Consider the following 20696-nt stretch of genomic DNA (forward strand, 5'->3'; position numbering starts at 1 on the left):
ACGATGAAAATCTGCAGTTTTTTGGCTGTAACTTTTGATCCGTTGCTCGCATCGTATTGGGACTGCGCCCAATCGATTTCTCTTGCAAAATTACGTCGGAATAGTGCCCCAAAGAATTAATTGCAGCACTTTTCAAAGTCGTCGAAATTTTTGCCAAGAATCTAAAGGGGTTAGCCTTCCTTTTTTTTGCGATTTTTAAAGCCGAAAATTTTTGGTCTCTGAATTGATTTGTATGACCGTTTCTTGGCCAATTGGAACCCCAGGAACTCAAAAAACACATTGAAAAAAGCGTAGGACCAACAGCAGAGAAATGACGATGAGAATCTGCAGTTTTTTGGCTGTAACTTTTGATCCGTTGCTCGCATCGTATTGGGACTGCGCCCAATCGATTTCTCTTGCAAAATTACGTCGGAATAGTGCCCCAAAGACTTAATTGCAGCACTTTTCAAAGTCGTCGAAATTTTTGCCAAAAATCTAAAGGGGTTAGCCTTACTTTTTTTTGCGATTTTTGAAGCCGAAAATTTTTGGTCTCCGAATTGATTTGTATGACCGTTTCTTGGCCAATTGGAACCCCAGGAACTCAAAAAACACATTGAAAAAAGCGTAGGACCAACAGCAGAGAAATGACGATGCAAATATGCAGTTTTTTGGCTGTAACTTTTGATCCGTTGCTCGCATCGTATTGGGACTGCGCCCAATCGATTTCTCTTGCAAAATTACGTCGGAATAGTGCCCCAAAGAATTAATTGCAGCACTTTTCAAAGTCGTCGAAATTTTTGCCAAAAATCTAAAGGGGTTAGCCTTACTTTTTTTTGCGATTTTTGAAGCCGAAAATTTTTGGTCTCCGAATTGATTTGTATGACCGTTTCTTGGCCAATTGGAACCCCAGGAACTCAAAAAACACATTGAAAAAAGCGTAGGACCAACAGCAGAGAAATGACGATGCAAATCTGCAGTTTTTTGGCTGTAACTTTTGATCCGTTGCTCGCATCGTATTGGAACTGCGCCCAATCGATTTCTCTTGCAAAATTACGTCGGAATAGTGCCCCAAAGAATTAATTGCAGCACTTTTCAAAGTCGTCGAAATTTTTGCCAAAAATCTAAAGGGGTTAGCCTTACTTTTTTTTGCGATTTTTGGAGCCGAAAATTTTTGGTCTCTGAATTGATTTGTATGACCGTTTCTTGGCCAATTGGAACCCCAGGAACTCAAAAAACACATTGAAAAAAGCGTAGGACCAACAGCGGAGAAATGACGATGAGAATCTGCAGTTTTTTGGCTGTAACTTTTGATCCGTTGCTCGCATCGTATTGGGACTGCGCCCAATCGATTTCTCTTGCAAAATTACGTCGGAATAGTGCCCTAAAGAATTAATCGCAGGACTTTTCGAAGTCGTCGAAATTTTTGCCAAAAATCTAAAGGGGTTAGCCTTACTTTTTTTGCGAATTTCGGAGCCGAAAATTATTGATCTCCGAACTGATTTGTATGACCGTTTCTTGGCTGATTGGAACCCCAGGAACTCAAAAAACACATTGAAAAAAGCGTAGGACCAACAGCAGAGAAATGACGATGCAAATATGCAGTTTTTTGGCTGTAACTTTTGATCCGTTGCTCGCATCGTATTGGGACTGCGCCCAATCGATTTCTCTTGCAAAATTACGTCGGAATAGTGCCCCAAAGAATTAATTGCAGCACTTTTCGAAGACGTCGAAATTTTTGCCAAAAATCTGAAGGGGTTAGCCTTACTTTTTTTTGCGATTTTTGAAGTCGAAAATTTTTGGTCTCCGAATTGATTTGTATGACCGTTTCTTGGCCAATTGGAACCCCAGGAACTCAAAAAACACATTGAAAAAAGCGTAGGACCAACAGCAGAGAAATGACGATGCAAATCTGCAGTTTTTTGGCTGTAACTTTTGATCCGTTGCTCGCATCGTATTGGAACTGCGCCCAATCGATTTCTCTTGCAAAATTACGTCGGAATAGTGCCCCAAAGAATTAATTGCAGCACTTTTCAAAGTCGTCGAAATTTTTGCCAAAAATCTAAAGGGGTTAGCCTTACTTTTTTTTGCGATTTTTGGAGCCGAAAGTTTTTGGTCTCTGAATTGATTTGTATGACCGTTTCTTGGCCAATTGGAACCCCAGGAACTCAAAAAACACATTGAAAAAAGCGTAGGACCAACAGCAGAGAAATGACGATGAAAATCTGCAGTTTTTTGGCTGTAACTTTTGATCCGTTGCTCGCATCGTATTGGGACTGCGCCCAATCGATTTCTCTTGCAAAATTACGTCGGAATAGTGCCCCAAAGAATTAATTGCAGCACTTTTCAAAGTCGTCGAAATTTTTGCCAAAAATCTAAAGGGGTTAGCCTTACTTTTTTTTGCGATTTTTGAAGCCGAAAATTTTTGGTCTCTGAATTGATTTGTATGACCGTTTCTTGGCCAATTGGAACCCCAGGAACTCAAAAAACACATTGAAAAAAGCGTAGGACCAACAGCAGAGAAATGACGATGAGAATCTGCAGTTTTTTGGCTGTAACTTTTGATCCGTTGCTCGCATCGTATTGGGACTGCGCCCAATCGATTTCTCTTGCAAAATTACGTCGGAATAGTGCCCTAAAGAATTAATCGCAGGACTTTTCGAAGTCGTCGAAATTTTTGCCAAAAATCTAAAGGGGTTAGCCTTACTTTTTTTGCGAATTTCGGAGCCGAAAATTATTAATCTCCGAACTGATTTGTATGACCGTTTCTTGGCTGATTGGAACCCCAGGAACTCAAAAAACACATTGAAAAAAGCGTAGGACCAACAGCAGAGAAATGACGATGCAAATATGCAGTTTTTTGGCTGTAACTTTTGATCCGTTGCTCGCATCGTATTGGGACTGCGCCCAATCGATTTCTCTTGCGAAATTACGTCGGAATAGTGCCCCAAAGAATTAATTGCAGCACTTTTCGAAGACGTCGAAATTTTTGCCAAAAATCTGAAGGGGTTAGCCTTACTTTTTTTTGCGATTTTTGAAGTCGAAAATTTTTGGTCTCCGAATTGATTTGTATGACCGTTTCTTGGCCAATTGGAACCCCAGGAACTCAAAAAACACATTGAAAAAAGCGTAGGACCAACAGCAGAGAAATGACGATGCAAATCTGCAGTTTTTTGGCTGTAACTTTTGATCCGTTGCTCGCATCGTATTGGAACTGCGCCCAATCGATTTCTCTTGCAAAATTACGTCGGAATAGTGCCCCAAAGAATTAATTGCAGCACTTTTCAAAGTCGTCGAAATTTTTGCCAAAAATCTAAAGGGGTTAGCCTTACTTTTTTTTGCGATTTTTGGAGCCGAAAGTTTTTGGTCTCTGAATTGATTTGTATGACCGTTTCTTGGCCAATTGGAACCCCAGGAACTCAAAAAACACATTGAAAAAAGCGTAGGACCAACAGCAGAGAAATGACGATGAAAATCTGCAGTTTTTTGGCTGTAACTTTTGATCCGTTGCTCGCATCGTATTGGGACTGCGCCCAATCGATTTCTCTTGCAAAATTACGTCGGAATAGTGCCCCAAAGAATTAATTGCAGCACTTTTCAGAGTCGTCGAAATTTTTGCCAAAAATCTAAAGGGGTTAGCCTTACTTTTTTTTTGCGGTTTTTGAAGCCGAAAATTTTTGGTCTCCGAATTGATTTGTATGACCGTTTCTTGGCCACTTGGAACCCCAGGAACTCAAAAAACACATTGAAAAAAGCGTAGGACCAACAGCAGAGAAATGACGATGAAAATCTGCAGTTTTTCGGCTGTAACTTTTGATCCGTTGCTCGCATCGTATTGGGACTGCGCCCAATCGATTTCTCTTGCAAAATTACGTCGGAATAGTGCCCCAAAGAATTAATTGCAGCACTTTTCAAAGTCGCCGGAATTTTTGCCAAAAATCTAAAGGGGTTAGCCTTACTTTTTTTTGCGATTTTTGAAGCCGAAAATTTTTGGTCTCCGAATTGATTTGTAAGACCGTTTCTTGGCCAATTGGAACCCCAGGAACTCAAAAAACACATTGAAAAAAGCGTAGGACCAACAGCAGAGAAATGACGATGAAAATCTGCAGTTTGTTGGCTGTAACTTTTGATCCGTTGCTCGCATCGTATTGGGACTGCGCCCAATCGATTTCTCTTGCAAAATTACGTCGGAATAGTGCCCCAAAGAATTAATTGCAGCACTTTTCAAAGTCGTCGAAATTTTTGCCAAAAATCTAAAGGGGTTAGCCTTACTTTTTTTTGCGATTTTTGAAGCCGACAATTTTTGGTCTCTGAATTGATTTGTATGACCGTTTCTTGGCCAATTGGAACCCCAGGAACTCAAAAAACACATTGAAAAAAGCGTAGGACCAACAGCAGAGAAATGACGATGAGAATCTGCAGTTTTTTGGCTGTAACTTTTGATCCGTTGCTCGCATCGTATTGGGACTGCGCCCAATCGATTTCTCTTGCAAAATTACGTCGGAATAGTGCCCTAAAGAATTAATCGCAGGACTTTTCGAAGTCGTCGAAATTTTTGCCAAAAATCTAAAGGGGTTAGCCTTACTTTTTTTGCGAATTTCGGAGCCGAAAATTATTAATCTCCGAACTGATTTGTATGACCGTTTCTTGGCTGATTGGAACCCCAGGAACTCAAAAAACACATTGAAAAAAGCGTAGGACCAACAGCAGAGAAATGACGATGCAAATATGCAGTTTTTTGGCTGTAACTTTTGATCCGTTGCTCGCATCGTATTGGGACTGCGCCCAATCGATTTCACTTGCAAAATTACGTCGGAATAGTGCCCCAAAGAATTAATTGCAGCACTTTTCAAAGTCGTCGAAATTTTTGCCAAAAATCTAAAGGGGTTAGCCTTACTTTTTTTTGCGATTTTTGAAGCCGAAAATTTTAGGTCTCTGAATTGATTTGTATGACCGTGTCTTGGCCAATTGGAACCCCAGGAACTCAAAAAACACATTGAAAAAAGCGTAGGACCAACAGCAGAGAAATGACGATGAGAATCTGCAGTTTTTTGGCTGTAACTTTTGATCCGTTGCTCGCATCGTATTGGGACTGCGCCCAATCGATTTCTCTTGCAAAATTACGTCGGAATAGTGCCCTAAAGAATTAATCGCAGGACTTTTCGAAGTCGTCGAAATTTTTGCCAAAAATCTAAAGGGGTTAGCCTTACTTTTTTTGCGAATTTCGGAGCCGAAAATTATTAATCTCCGAACTGATTTGTATGACCGTTTCTTGGCTGATTGGAACCCCAGGAACTCAAAAAACACATTGAAAAAAGCGTAGGACCAACAGCAGAGAAATGACGATGCAAATATGCAGTTTTTTGGCTGTAACTTTTGATCCGTTGCTCGCATCGTATTGGGACTGCGCCCAATCGATTTCTCTTGCAAAATTACGTCGGAATAGTGCCCCAAAGAATTAATTGCAGCACTTTTCAAAGTCGTCGAAATTTTTGCCAAAAATCTAAAGGGGTTAGCCTTACTTTTTTTTGCGATTTTTGAAGCCAAAAATTTTTGGTCTCCGAATTGATTTGTATGACCGTTTCTTGGCCAATTGGAACCCCAGGAACTCAAAAAACACATTGAAAAAAGCGTAGGACCAACAGCAGAGAAATGACGATGAAAATCTGCAGTTTTTTGGCTGTAACTTTTGATTCGTTGCTCGCATCGTATTGGGACTGCGCCCAATCGATTTCTCTTGCAAAATTACGTCGGAATAGTGCCCCAAAGAATTAATTGCAGCACTTTTCAAAGTCGTCGAAATTTTTGCCAAAAATCTAAAGGGGTTAGCCTTACTTTTTTTTGCGATTTTTGAAGCCGAAAATTTTTGGTCTCTGAATTGATTTGTATGACCGTTTCTTGGCCAATTGGAACCCCAGGAACTCAAAAAACACATTGAAAAAAGCGTAGGACCAACAGCAGAGAAATGACGATGAGAATCTGCAGTTTTTTGGCTGTAACTTTTGATCCGTTGCTCGCATCGTATTGGGACTGCGCCCAATCGATTTCTCTTGCAAAATTACGTCGGAATAGTGCCCTAAAGAATTAATCGCAGGACTTTTCGAAGTCGTCGAAATTTTTGCCAAAAATCTAAAGGGGTTAGCCTTACTTTTTTTGCGAATTTCGGAGCCGAAAATTATTAATCTCCGGACTGATTTGTATGACCGTTTCTTGGCTGATTGGAACCCCAGGAACTCAAAAAACACATTGAAAAAAGCGTAGGACCAACAGCAGAGAAATGACGATGCAAATATGCAGTTTTTTGGCTGTAACTTTTAATCCGTTGCTCGCATCGTATTGGGACTGCGCCCAATCGATTTCTCTTGCAAAATTACGTCGGAATAGTGCCCCAAAGAATTAATTGCAGCACTTTTCAAAGTCGTCGAAATTTTTGCCAAGAATCTAAAGGGGTTAGCCTTCCTTTTTTTTGCGATTTTTAAAGCCGAAAATTTTTGGTCTCTGAATTGATTTGTATGACCGTTTCTTGGCCAATTGGAACCCCAGGAACTCAAAAAACACATTGAAAAAAGCGTAGGACCAACAGCAGAGAAATGACGATGAGAATCTGCAGTTTTTTGGCTGTAACTTTTGATCCGTTGCTCGCATCGTATTGGGACTGCGCCCAATCGATTTCTCTTGCAAAATTACGTCGGAATAGTGCCCTAAAGAATTAATCGCAGGACTTTTCGAAGTCGTCGAAATTTTTGCCAAAAATCGAAAGGGGTTAGCCTTACTTTTTTTGCGAATTTCGGAGCCGAAAATTATTAATCTCCGAACTGATTTGTATGACCGTTTCTTGGCTGATTGGAACCCCAGGAACTCAAAAAACACATTGAAAAAAGCGTAGGACCAACAGCAGAGAAATGACGATGCAAATATGCAGTTTTTTGGCTGTAACTTTTGATCCGTTGCTCGCATCGTATTGGGACTGCGCCCAATCGATTTCTCTTGCAAAATTACGTCGGAGTAGTGCCCCAAAGAATTAATTGCAGCACTTTTCAAAGTCGTCGAAATTTTTGCCAAAAATCTAAAGGGGTTAGCCTTACTTTTTTTTGCGATTTTTGAAGCCGAAAATTTTTGGTCTCCGAATTGATTTGTATGACCGTTTCTTGGCCAATTGGAACCCCAGGAACTCAAAAAACACATTGAAAAAAGCGTAGGACCAACAGCAGAGAAATGACGATGCAAATCTGCAGTTTTTTGGCTGTAACTTTTGATCCGTTGCTCGCATCGTATTGGAACTGCGCCCAATCGATTTCTCTTGCAAAATTACGTCGGAATAGTGCCCCAAAGAATTAATTGCAGCACTTTTCAAAGTCGTCGAAATTTTTGCCAAAAATCTAAAGGGGTTAGCCTTACTTTTTTTTGCGATTTTTGAAGCCGACAATTTTTGGTCTCTGAATTGATTTGTATGACCGTTTCTTGGCCAATTGGAACCCCAGGAACTCAAAAAACACATTGAAAAAAGCGTAGGACCAACAGCAGAGAAATGACGATGAGAATCTGCAGTTTTTTGGCTGTAACTTTTGATCCGTTGCTCGCATCGTATTGGGACTGCGCCCAATCGATTTCTCTTGCAAAATTACGTCGGAATAGTGCCCTAAAGAATTAATCGCAGGACTTTTCGAAGTCGTCGAAATTTTTGCCAAAAATCTAAAGGGGTTAGCCTTACTTTTTTTGCGAATTTCGGAGCCGAAAATCATTAATCTCCGAACTGATTTGTATGACCGTTTCTTGGCTGATTGGAACCCCAGGAACTCAAAAAACACATTGAAAAAAGCGTAGGACCAACAGCAGAGAAATGACGATGAAAATCTGCAGTTTTTTGGCTGTAACTTTTGATCCGTTGCTCGCATCGTATTGGGACTGCGCCCAATCGATTTCTCTTGCAAAATTACGTCGGAATAGTGCCCCAAAGACTTAATTGCAGCACTTTTCAAAGTCGTCGAAATTTTTGCCAAAAATCTAAAGGGGTTAGCCTTACTTTTTTTTGCGATTTTTGAAGCCGAAAATTTTTGGTCTCCGAATTGATTTGTATGACCGTTTCTTGGCCAATTGGAACCCCAGGAACTCAAAAAACACATTGAAAAAAGCGTAGGACCAACAGCAGAGAAATGACGATGCAAATCTGCAGTTTTTTGGCTGTAACTTTTGATCCGTTGCTCGCATCGTATTGGAACTGCGCCCAATCGATTTCTCTTGCAAAATTACGTCGGAATAGTGCCCCAAAGAATTAATTGCAGCACTTTTCAAAGTCGTCGAAATTTTTGCCAAAAATCTAAAGGGGTTAGCCTTACTTTTTTTTGCGATTTTTGGAGCCGAAAGTTTTTGGTCTCTGAATTGATTTGTATGACCGTTTCTTGGCCAATTGGAACCCCAGGAACTCAAAAAACACATTGAAAAAAGCGTAGGACCAACAGCAGAGAAATGACGATGAGAATCTGCAGTTTTTTGGCTGTAACTTTTGATCCGTTGCTCGCATCGTATTGGGACTGCGCCCAATCGATTTCTCTTGCAAAATTACGTCGGAATAGTGCCCTAAAGAATTATTCGCAGGACTTTTCGAAGTCGTCGAAATTTTTGCCGAAAATCTAAAGGGGTGAGCCTTACTTTTTTTGCGAATTTCGGAGCCGAAAATTATTAATCTCCGAACTGATTTGTATGACCGTTTCTTGGCTGATTGGAACCCCAGGAACTCAAAAAACACATTGAAAAAAGCGTAGGACCAACAGCAGAGAAATGACGATGCAAATATGCAGTTTTTTGGCTGTAACTTTTGATCCGTTGCTCGCATCGTATTGGGACTGCGCCCAATCGATTTCTCTTGCAAAATTACGTCGGAATAGTGCCCCAAAGAATTAATTGCAGCACTTTTCAAAGTCGTCGAAATTTTTGCCAAAAATCTAAAGGGGTTAGCCTTACTTTTTTTTGCGATTTTTGAAGCCGAAAATTTTTGGTCTCCGAATTGATTTGTATGACCGTTTCTTGGCCAATTGGAACCCCAGGAACTCAAAAAACACATTGAAAAAAGCGAAGGACCAACATCAGAGAAATGACGATGCAAATCTGCAGTTTTTTGGCTGTAACTTTTGATCCGTTGCTCGCATCGTATTGGAACTGCGCCCAATCGATTTCTCTTGCGAAATTACGTCGGAATAGTGCCCCAAAGAATTAATTGCAGCACTTTTCAAAGTCTCCGAAATTTTTGCCAAAAATCTAAAGGGGTTAGCCTTACTTTTTTTTGCGATTTTTGAAGCTGAAAATTTTTGGTCTCTGAATTGATTTGTATGACCGTTTCTTGGCCAATTGGAACCCCAGGAACTCAAAAAACACATTGAAAAAAGCGTAGGACCAACAGCAGAGAAATGACGATGAGAATCTGCAGTTTTCTGGCTGTAACTTTTGATCCGTTGCTCGCATCGTATTGGGACTGCGCCCAATCGATTTCTCTTGCAAAATTACGTCGGAATAGTGCCCTAAAGAATTAATCGCAGGACTTTTCAAAGTCGTCGAAATTTTTGCCAAAAATCTAAAGGGGTTAGCCTTACTTTTTTTGCGAATTTCGGAGCCGAAAATTATTAATTTCCGAACTGATTTGTATGACCGTTTCTTGGCTGATTGGAACCCCAGGAACTCAAAAAACACATTGAAAAAAGCGTAGGACCAACAGCAGAGAAATGACGATGCAAATCTGCAGTTTTTTGGCTGTAACTTTTGATCCGTTGCTCGCATCGTATTGGAACTGCGCCCAATCGATTTCTCTTGCAAAATTACGTCGGAATAGTGCCCCAAAGAATTAATTGCAGCACTTTTCAAAGTCGTCGAAATTTTTGCCAAAAATCTAAAGGGGTTAGCCTTACTTTTTTTTGCGATTTTTGAAGCCGACAATTTTTGGTCTCTGAATTGATTTGTATGACCGTTTCTTGGCCAATTGGAACCCCAGGAACTCAAAAAACACATTGAAAAAAGCGTAGGACCAACAGCAGAGAAATGACGATGAGAATCTGCAGTTTTTTGGCTGTAACTTTTGATCCGTTGCTCGCATCGTATTGGGACTGCGCCCAATCGATTTCTCTTGCAAAATTACGTCGGAATAGTGCCCTAAAGAATTAATCGCAGGACTTTTCGAAGTCGTCGAAATTTTTGCCAAAAATCTAAAGGGGTTAGCCTTACTTTTTTTGCGAATTTCGGAGCCGAAAATTATTAATCTCCGAACTGATTTGTATGACCGTTTCTTGGCTGATTGGAACCCCAGGAACTCAAAAAACACATTGAAAAAAGCGTAGGACCAACAGCAGAGAAATGACGATGAAAATCTGCAGTTTTTTGGCTGTAACTTTTGATCCGTTGCTCGCATCGTATTGGGACTGCGCCCAATCGATTTCTCTTGCAAAATTACGTCGGAATAGTGCCCCAAAGACTTAATTGCAGCACTTTTCAAAGTCGTCGAAATTTTTGCCAAAAATCTAAAGGGGTTAGCCTTACTTTTTTTTGCGATTTTTGAAGCCGAAAATTTTTGGTCTCCGAATTGATTTGTATGACCGTTTCTTGGCCAATTGGAACCCCAGGAACTCAAAAAACACATTGAAAAAAGCGTAGGACCAACAGCAGAGAAATGACGATGCAAATCTGCAGTTTTTTGGCTGTAACTTTTGATCCGTTGCTCGCATCGTATTGGAACTGCGCCCAATCGATTTCTCTTGCAAAATTACGTCGGAATAGTGCCCCAAAGAATTAATTGCAGCACTTTTCAAAGTCGTCGAAATTTTTGCCAAAAATCTAAAGGGGTTAGCCTTACTTTTTTTTGCGATTTTTGGAGCCGAAAGTTTTTGGTCTCTGAATTGATTTGTATGACCGTTTCTTGGCCAATTGGAACCCCAGGAACTCAAAAAACACATTGAAAAAAGCGTAGGACCAACAGCAGAGAAATGACGATGAGAATCTGCAGTTTTTTGGCTGTAACTTTTGATCCGTTGCTCGCATCGTATTGGGACTGCGCCCAATCGATTTCTCTTGCAAAATTACGTCGGAATAGTGCCCTAAAGAATTAATCGCAGGACTTTTCGAAGTCGTCGAAATTTTTGCCAAAAATCTAAAGGGGTTAGCCTTACTTTTTTTGCGAATTTCGGAGCCGAAAATTATTAATCTCCGAACTGATTTGTATGACCGTTTCTTGGCTGATTGGAACCCCAGGAACTCAAAAAACACATTGAAAAAAGCGTAGGACCAACAGCAGAGAAATGACGATGAAAATCTGCAGTTTTTTGGCTGTAACTTTTGATCCGTTGCTCGCATCGTATTGGGACTGCGCCCAATCGATTTCTCTTGCAAAATTACGTCGGAATAGTGCCCCAAAGACTTAATTGCAGCACTTTTCAAAGTCGTCGAAATTTTTGCCAAAAATCTAAAGGGGTTAGCCTTACTTTTTTTTGCGATTTTTGAAGCCGAAAATTTTTGGTCTCCGAATTGATTTGTATGACCGTTTCTTGGCCAATTGGAACCCCAGGAACTCAAAAAACACATTGAAAAAAGCGTAGGACCAACAGCAGAGAAATGACGATGCAAATCTGCAGTTTTTTGGCTGTAACTTTTGATCCGTTGCTCGCATCGTATTGGAACTGCGCCCAATCGATTTCTCTTGCAAAATTACGTCGGAATAGTGCCCCAAAGAATTAATTGCAGCACTTTTCAAAGTCGTCGAAATTTTTGCCAAAAATCTAAAGGGGTTAGCCTTACTTTTTTTTGCGATTTTTGGAGCCGAAAGTTTTTGGTCTCTGAATTGATTTGTATGACCGTTTCTTGGCCAATTGGAACCCCAGGAACTCAAAAAACACATTGAAAAAAGCGTAGGACCAACAGCAGAGAAATGACGATGAGAATCTGCAGTTTTTTGGCTGTAACTTTTGATCCGTTGCTCGCATCGTATTGGGACTGCGCCCAATCGATTTCTCTTGCAAAATTACGTCGGAATAGTGCCCTAAAGAATTATTCGCAGGACTTTTCGAAGTCGTCGAAATTTTTGCCGAAAATCTAAAGGGGTGAGCCTTACTTTTTTTGCGAATTTCGGAGCCGAAAATTATTAATCTCCGAACTGATTTGTATGACCGTTTCTTGGCTGATTGGAACCCCAGGAACTCAAAAAACACATTGAAAAAAGCGTAGGACCAACAGCAGAGAAATGACGATGCAAATATGCAGTTTTTTGGCTGTAACTTTTGATCCGTTGCTCGCATCGTATTGGGACTGCGCCCAATCGATTTCTCTTGCAAAATTACGTCGGAATAGTGCCCCAAAGAATTAATTGCAGCACTTTTCAAAGTCGTCGAAATTTTTGCCAAAAATCTAAAGGGGTTAGCCTTACTTTTTTTTGCGATTTTTGAAGCCGAAAATTTTTGGTCTCCGAATTGATTTGTATGACCGTTTCTTGGCCAATTGGAACCCCAGGAACTCAAAAAACACATTGAAAAAAGCGTAGGACCAACATCAGAGAAATGACGATGCAAATCTGCAGTTTTTTGGCTGTAACTTTTGATCCGTTGCTCGCATCGTATTGGAACTGCGCCCAATCGATTTCTCTTGCGAAATTACGTCGGAATAGTGCCCCAAAGAATTAATTGCAGCACTTTTCAAAGTCTCCGAAATTTTTGCCAAAAATCTAAAGGGGTTAGCCTTACTTTTTTTTGCGATTTTTGAAGCTGAAAATTTTTGGTCTCTGAATTGATTTGTATGACCGTTTCTTGGCCAATTGGAACCCCAGGAACTCAAAAAACACATTGAAAAAAGCGTAGGACCAACAGCAGAGAAATGACGATGAGAATCTGCAGTTTTCTGGCTGTAACTTTTGATCCGTTGCTCGCATCGTATTGGGACTGCGCCCAATCGATTTCTCTTGCAAAATTACGTCGGAATAGTGCCCTAAAGAATTAATCGCAGGACTTTTCAAAGTCGTCGAAATTTTTGCCAAAAATCTAAAGGGGTTAGCCTTACTTTTTTTGCGAATTTCGGAGCCGAAAATTATTAATTTCCGAACTGATTTGTATGACCGTTTCTTGGCTGATTGGAACCCCAGGAACTCAAAAAACACATTGAAAAAAGCGTAGGACCAACAGCAGAGAAATGACGATGCAAATCTGCAGTTTTTTGGCTGTAACTTTTCATCCGTTGCTCGCATCGTATTGGGACTGCGCTCAATCGATTTCTCTTGCAAAATTACGTCGGAATAGTGCCCCAAAGAATTAATTGCAGCACTTTTCAAAGTCGTCGAAATTTTTGCCAAAAATCTAAAGGGGTTAGCCTTACTTTTTTTTGCGATTTTTGAAGCCGAAAATTTTTGGTCTCGGAATTGATTTGTATGACCGTTTCTTGGCCAATTGGAACCCCAGGAACTCAAAAAACACATTGAAAAAAGCGTAGGACCAACAGCAGAGAAATGACGATGAAAATCTGCAGTTTTTTGGCTGTAACTTTTGATCCGTTGCTCGCATCGTATTGGGACTGCGCCCAATCGATTTCTCTTGCAAAATTACGTCGGAATAGTGCCCCAAAGAATCAATTGCAGCACTTTTCAAAGTCGTCGAAATTTTTGCCAAAAATCTAAAGGGGTTAGCCTTACTTTTTTTTGCGATTTTTGAAGCCGAAAATTTTTGGTCTCTGAATTGATTTGTATGACCGTTTCTTGGCCAATTGGAACCCCAGGAACTCAAAAAACACATTGAAAAAAGCGTAGGACCAACAGCAGAGAAATGACGATGAGAATCTGCAGTTTTTTGGCTGTAACTTTTGATCCGTTGCTCGCATCGTATTGGGACTGCGCCCAATCGATTTCTCTTGCAAAATTACGTCGGAATAGTGCCCCAAAGAATCAATTGCAGCACTTTTCGAAGTCGTCGAAATTTTTGCCAAAAATCTAAAGGGGTTAGCCTTACTTTTTTTTGCGATTTTTGAAGCCGAAAATTTTTGGTCTCCGAATTGATTTGTATGACCGTTTCTTGGCCAATTGGAACCCCAGGAACTCGAAAAACACATTGAAAAAAGCGTAGGACCAACAGCAGAGAAATGACGATGCAAATCTGCAGTTTTTTGGCTGTAACTTTTGATCCGTTGCTCGCATCGTATTGGGACTGCGCCCAATCGATTTCTCTTGCAAAATTACGTCGGAATAGTGCCCCAAAGAATTAATTGCAGCACTTTTCAGAGTCGTCGAAATTTTTGCCAAAAATCTAAAGGGGTTAGCCTTACTTTTTTTTTGCGGTTTTTGAAGCCGAAAATTTTTGGTCTCCGAATTGATTTGTATGACCGTTTCTTGGCCAATTGGAACCCCAGGAACTCAAAAAACACATTGAAAAAAGCGTAGGACCAACAGCAGAGAAATGACGATGAAAATCTGCAGTTTTTCGGCTGTAACTTTTGATCCGTTGCTCGCATCGTATTGGGACTGCGCCCAATCGATTTCTCTTGCAAAATTACGTCGGAATAGTGCCCCAAAGAATTAATTGCAGCACTTTTCAAAGTCGTCGAAATTTTTGCCAAAAATCTAAAGGGGTTAGCCTTACTTTTTTTTGCGATTTTTGAAGCCGAAAATTTTTGGTCTCCGAATTGATTTGTATGACCGTTTCTTGGCCAATTGGAACCCCAGGAACTCAAAAAACACATTGAAAAAAGCGTAGGACCAACATCAGAGAAATGACGATGCAAATCTGCAGTTTTTTGGCTGTAACTTTTGATCCGTTGCTCGCATCGTATTGGAACTGCGCCCAATCGATTTCTCTTGCGAAATTACGTCGGAATAGTGCCCCAAAGAATTAATTGCAGCACTTTTCAAAGTCTCCGAAATTTTTGCCAAAAATCTAAAGGGGTTAGCCTTACTTTTTTTTGCGATTTTTGAAGCTGAAAATTTTTGGTCTCTGAATTGATTTGTATGACCGTTTCTTGGCCAATTGGAACCCCAGGAACTCAAAAAACACATTGAAAAAAGCGTAGGACCAACAGCAGAGAAATGACGATGAGAATCTGCAGTTTTCTGGCTGTAACTTTTGATCCGTTGCTCGCATCGTATTGGGACTGCGCCCAATCGATTTCTCTTGCAAAATTACGTCGGAATAGTGCCCTAAAGAATTAATCGCAGGACTTTTCAAAGTCGTCGAAATTTTTGCCAAAAATCTAAAGGGGTTAGCCTTACTTTTTTTGCGAATTTCGGAGCCGAAAATTATTAATTTCCGAACTGATTTGTATGACCGTTTCTTGGCTGATTGGAACCCCAGGAACTCAAAAAACACATTGAAAAAAGCGTAGGACCAACAGCAGAGAAATGACGATGCAAATCTGCAGTTTTTTGGCTGTAACTTTTCATCCGTTGCTCGCATCGTATTGGGACTGCGCTCAATCGATTTCTCTTGCAAAATTACGTCGGAATAGTGCCCCAAAGAATTAATTGCAGCACTTTTCAAAGTCGTCGAAATTTTTGCCAAAAATCTAAAGGGGTTAGCCTTACTTTTTTTTGCGATTTTTGAAGCCGAAAATTTTTGGTCTCGGAATTGATTTGTATGACCGTTTCTTGGCCAATTGGAACCCCAGGAACTCAAAAAACACATTGAAAAAAGCGTAGGACCAACAGCAGAGAAATGACGATGAAAATCTGCAGTTTTTTGGCTGTAACTTTTGATCCGTTGCTCGCATCGTATTGGGACTGCGCCCAATCGATTTCTCTTGCAAAATTACGTCGGAATAGTGCCCCAAAGAATCAATTGCAGCACTTTTCAAAGTCGTCGAAATTTTTGCCAAAAATCTAAAGGGGTTAGCCTTACTTTTTTTTGCGATTTTTGAAGCCGAAAATTTTTGGTCTCTGAATTGATTTGTATGACCGTTTCTTGGCCAATTGGAACCCCAGGAACTCAAAAAACACATTGAAAAAAGCGTAGGACCAACAGCAGAGAAATGACGATGAGAATCTGCAGTTTTTTGGCTGTAACTTTTGATCCGTTGCTCGCATCGTATTGGGACTGCGCCCAATCGATTTCTCTTGCAAAATTACGTCGGAATAGTGCCCCAAAGAATCAATTGCAGCACTTTTCGAAGTCGTCGAAATTTTTGCCAAAAATCTAAAGGGGTTAGCCTTACTTTTTTTTGCGATTTTTGAAGCCGAAAATTTTTGGTCTCCGAATTGATTTGTATGACCGTTTCTTGGCCAATTGGAACCCCAGGAACTCGAAAAACACATTGAAAAAAGCGTAGGACCAACAGCAGAGAAATGACGATGCAAATCTGCAGTTTTTTGGCTGTAACTTTTGATCCGTTGCTCGCATCGTATTGGGACTGCGCCCAATCGATTTCTCTTGCAAAATTACGTCGGAATAGTGCCCCAAAGAATTAATTGCAGCACTTTTCAGAGTCGTCGAAATTTTTGCCAAAAATCTAAAGGGGTTAGCCTTACTTTTTTTTTGCGGTTTTTGAAGCCGAAAATTTTTGGTCTCCGAATTGATTTGTATGACCGTTTCTTGGCCAATTGGAACCCCAGGAACTCAAAAAACACATTGAAAAAAGCGTAGGACCAACAGCAGAGAAATGACGATGAAAATCTGCAGTTTTTCGGCTGTAACTTTTGATCCGTTGCTCGCATCGTATTGGGACTGCGCCCAATCGATTTCTCTTGCAAAATTACGTCGGAATAGTGCCCCAAAGAATTAATTGCAGCACTTTTCAAAGTCGCCGGAATTTTTGCCAAAAATCTAAAGGGGTTAGCCTTACTTTTTTTTCCGTTTTTGAAGCCGAAAATTTTTGGTCTCCGAATTGATTTGTAAGACCGTTTCTTGGCCAATTGGAACCCCAGGAACTCAAAAAACACATTGAAAAAAGCGTAGGACCAACAGCAGAGATATGACGATGAAAATCTGCAGTTTGTTGGCTGTAACTTTTGATCCGTTGCTCGCATCGTATTGGGACTGCGCCCAATCGATTTCTCTTGCAAAATTACGTCGGAATAGTGCCCCAAAGAATTAATTGCAGCACTTTTCAAAGTCGTCGAAATTTTTGCCAAAAATCTAAAGGGGTTAGCCTTACTTTTTTTTGCGATTTTTGAAGCCGAAAATTTTTGGTCTCTGAATTGATTTGTATGACCGTTTCTTGGCCAATTGAAACCCCAGGAACTCAAAAAACACATCGAAAAAAGCGTAGGACCAACAGCAGAGAAATGACGATGAAAATCTGCAGTTTTTTGGCTGTAACTTTTGATCCGTTGCTCGCATCGTATTGGGACTGCGCCCAATCGATTTCACTTGCAAAATTACCTCGGAATAGTGCCCCAAAGAATTAATTGCAGCACTTTTCAAAGTCGTCGAAATTTTTGCCAAAAATCTAAAGGGGTTAGCCTTACTTTTTTTTGCGATTTTTGAAGCCGAAAATTTTTGGTCTCTGAATTGATTTGTATGACCGTTTCTTGGCCAATTGGAACCCCAGGAACTCAAAAAACACATTGAAAAAAGCGTAGGACCAACAGCAGAGAAATGGCGATGAGAATCTGCAGTTTTTTGGCTGTAACTTTTGATCCGTTGCTCGCATCGTATTGGGACTGCGCCCAATCGATTTCTTTTGCAAAATTACGTCGGAATAGTGCCCTAAAGAATTAATTGCAGGACTTTTCGAAGTCGTCGAAATTTTTGCCAAAAATCTAAAGGGGTTAGCCTTACTTTTTTTGCGAATTTCGGAGCCGAAAATTATTAATCTCCGAACTGATTTGTATGACCGTTTCTTGGCTGATTGGAACCCCAGGAACTCAAAAAACACATTGAAAAAAGCGTAGGACCAACAGCAGAGAAATGACGATGCAAATATGCAGTTTTTTGGCTGTAACTTTTGATCCGTTGCTCGCATCGTATTGGGACTGCGCCCAATCGATTTCACTTGCAAAATTACGTCGGAATAGTGCCCCAAAGAATTAATTGCAGCACTTTTCAAAGTCGTCGAAATTTTTGCCAAAAATCTAAAGGGGTTAGCCTTACTTTTTTTTGCGATTTTTGAAGCCGAAAATTTTTGGTCTCCGAATTGATTTGTATGACCGTTTCTTGGCCAATTGGAACCCCAGGAACTCAAAAAACACATTGAAAAAAGCGTAGGACCAACAGCAGAGAAATGACGATGAAAATCTGCAGTTTTTTGGCTGTAACTTTTGATCCGTTGCTCGCATCGTATTGGGACTGCGCCCAATCGATTTCTCTTGCAAAATTACGTCGGAATAGTGCCCCAAAGAATTAATTGCAGCACTTTTCAAAGTCGTCGAAATTTTTGCCAAAAATCTAAAGGGGTTAGCCTTACTTTTTTTTGCGATTTTTGAAGCCGAAAATTTTTGGTCTCCGAATTGATTTGTATGACCGTTTCTTGGCCAATTGGAACCCCAGGAACTCAAAAAACACATTGAAAAAAGCGTAGGACCAACAGCAGAGAAATGACGATGAAAATCTGCAGTTTTTTGGCTGTAACTTTTGATCCGTTGCTCGCATCGTATTGGGACTGCGCCCAATCGATTTCTCTTGCAAAATTACGTCGGAATAGTGCCCCAAAGAATTAATTGCAGCACTTTTCAAAGTCGTCGAAATTTTTGCCAAAAATCTAAAGGGGTTAGCCTTACTTTTTTTTGCGATTTTTGAAGCCGAAAATTTTTGGTCTCTGAATTGATTTGTATGACCGTTTCTTGACCAATTGGAACCCCAGGAACTCAAAAAACACATTGAAAAAAGCGTAGGACCAACAGCAGAGAAATGACGATGCAAATCTGCAGTTTTTTGGCTGTAACTTCTGATCCGTTGCTCGCATTGTATTGGGACTGCGCCCAATCGATTTCTCTTGCAAAATTACGTCGGAATAGTGCCCTGAGGAATTAATTGCAACACTTTTCAAAGTCGTCGAAATTTTCGTCAAAAATCCAAAGGGGTTAGCCTTACTTTTTTTGCGATTTTTAGAGCTGAAAATTTTTGATCTCCGAATTGATTGGTATGACCGATTCTTGGCTAATCGGAACCCCAGGAACTCAAAAAACACATCAAAAAACACGTAGGACCAACAGCAGAGAAATGACGACGCAAAGACCAGCAGCAGAAAAATTGAGAAAATACATCTTACGCTTTTGGGCTGTAACTGTTGATCCGTTGCTTGTAGCGCATTCGGACTGCGATCAATCGATTTCTCTTGCAAAATTACGTCAGAATAGTGCCTGAAAGAATTCACTGCAGCACTTTCCAGAATCGATGAAATTTTTGCAAAAAATCCAAAGGGGTTAGCCTTACTGTCTTAGTTATTTTTCGATTCGAGAATTTTTCGTCTCGAAACTGATTTGTATGACCTTCTCCAGAGTAATTTGACCCCCAGGAACTCAGAAAACACACGAAAAAGAGCGTCAAACCAACAGCAGAGAAACGACCATGAAAATCCTCATTTTCTTGCTGTAACATTTCATGCGTTGCTCTCAGCGTATTTGGAATGCGCTTCATCGATTTCTTTCGCAAAATTACGTCGGAATAGTGCATGAAAGAAAGCTTTGTAGCAGTTTACAAATGCGTCGAAATTTCAGGCAAAAATCCAGAGGGGCATTCTCATCATTCTAATTCAATTTTCCTCATCACCTATAATGTGGTAGATTTTTCAAGATTATTTACTATTATAAAACATTCACAATTGTCGACGAGACTTACTCTTATCAAAGTATATAGCCGTTCATCCTCAAAGAATCGATTCTAACAGTATTCCACATCGTCAAAGTTTTTTTGTCTTACTTTCGCACAGTTACGGGATATCAGCTCATGGACCAATTGTCCAAATCTCAACCGAGAATATTCAAAGGGGTTGGCCCTACTCCCGACTCGAGTTTTGGAATAAAATACTGTGTATCTTAGAATCAGTTTGTACGATTCATCCTTGACTAATTAGACCCTCAAGAATGCGGAAGAGACACCTACAATAGCGTACGTCGAAAAACTGAGGAAATTCGAAAGTAAGCTTACTAGAATTCCATGGTAACCGACAATTATGACTCTGAGGGTTGAAAGTTCATAAGGTTATAGGGTAATATGTCATACAAAGGTGCTGCTGGATCGCTTTAACACGGCTTCTTATGCCCACAAGACCACACCTACCTACAGAGTACTAGTCACATTAATTACCAGTGTTTCGTACCTCCTAGGCACCTAGGATAATTTTTCCACCAATGAGCCGTTGCAGTTGGTCGATTCAACAATTCATCTCGATTCGATGCCAATATTATTCGATAGGTATCCACCTCCGCTTCGGCATTTCGGTATATAAACATGATACACATGATGATACGACTTTACGCCACCTGTCAACACGCCACACTATACTCCACACAGTAATGTTGCGTAGAGCTTATAGAAATGGAGAGGACACGCTTTCAGGGCACTACCAGAGTCATTAACATGATTCTTTGCTTCTCTGTTCACTCGTGAGAGCGCTAGAACTCTAAGGAGTATGCATGTTACATGATGTGCCTAGAGCTCTTACGACACGCCGAACATGCCCCTTTCTTTGAGGTGAAGGCCTTTAAGTGAGATGTGTGCCAACTGTCTAAAGAAATCCCTATATTGTCAGGGAATTATTAGGGAGAGCTTGACCGGTATTCGTTATCCTCTTTGGATACAACAAGACCGTGACTACACCCTTGGAGCATATATCACTGA

General features: G+C 40.4%; 1 protein-coding gene across 3 annotated transcripts in view; it reads right to left on the reverse strand.

The window, feature by feature from the left end:
* Positions 1 to 20380, reverse strand: part of LOC124406925 (transport and Golgi organization protein 2) — a 24756-nt gene extending 4376 nt beyond the window's left edge. The window contains exon 1 of one of the 3 annotated variants that reach the window (XM_046882610.1): positions 20176 to 20380. In XM_046882610.1, the coding sequence (XP_046738566.1) occupies positions 20176 to 20317 (142 nt within the window). In that variant the 5' untranslated portion in view covers positions 20318 to 20380. Of the gene's footprint in view, positions 1 to 20135 lie in introns of all 3 variants that reach the window. The other 2 variants (XM_046882609.1, XM_046882611.1) reach the window with 2 other exon arrangements.
* Positions 20381 to 20696: the final 316 nt, after the last annotated feature.

This window comes from Diprion similis, chromosome 6 (assembly GCF_021155765.1).
Source record: "Diprion similis isolate iyDipSimi1 chromosome 6, iyDipSimi1.1, whole genome shotgun sequence".
NCBI classification, from domain to species: Eukaryota; Metazoa; Arthropoda; class Insecta; order Hymenoptera; family Diprionidae; genus Diprion; species Diprion similis.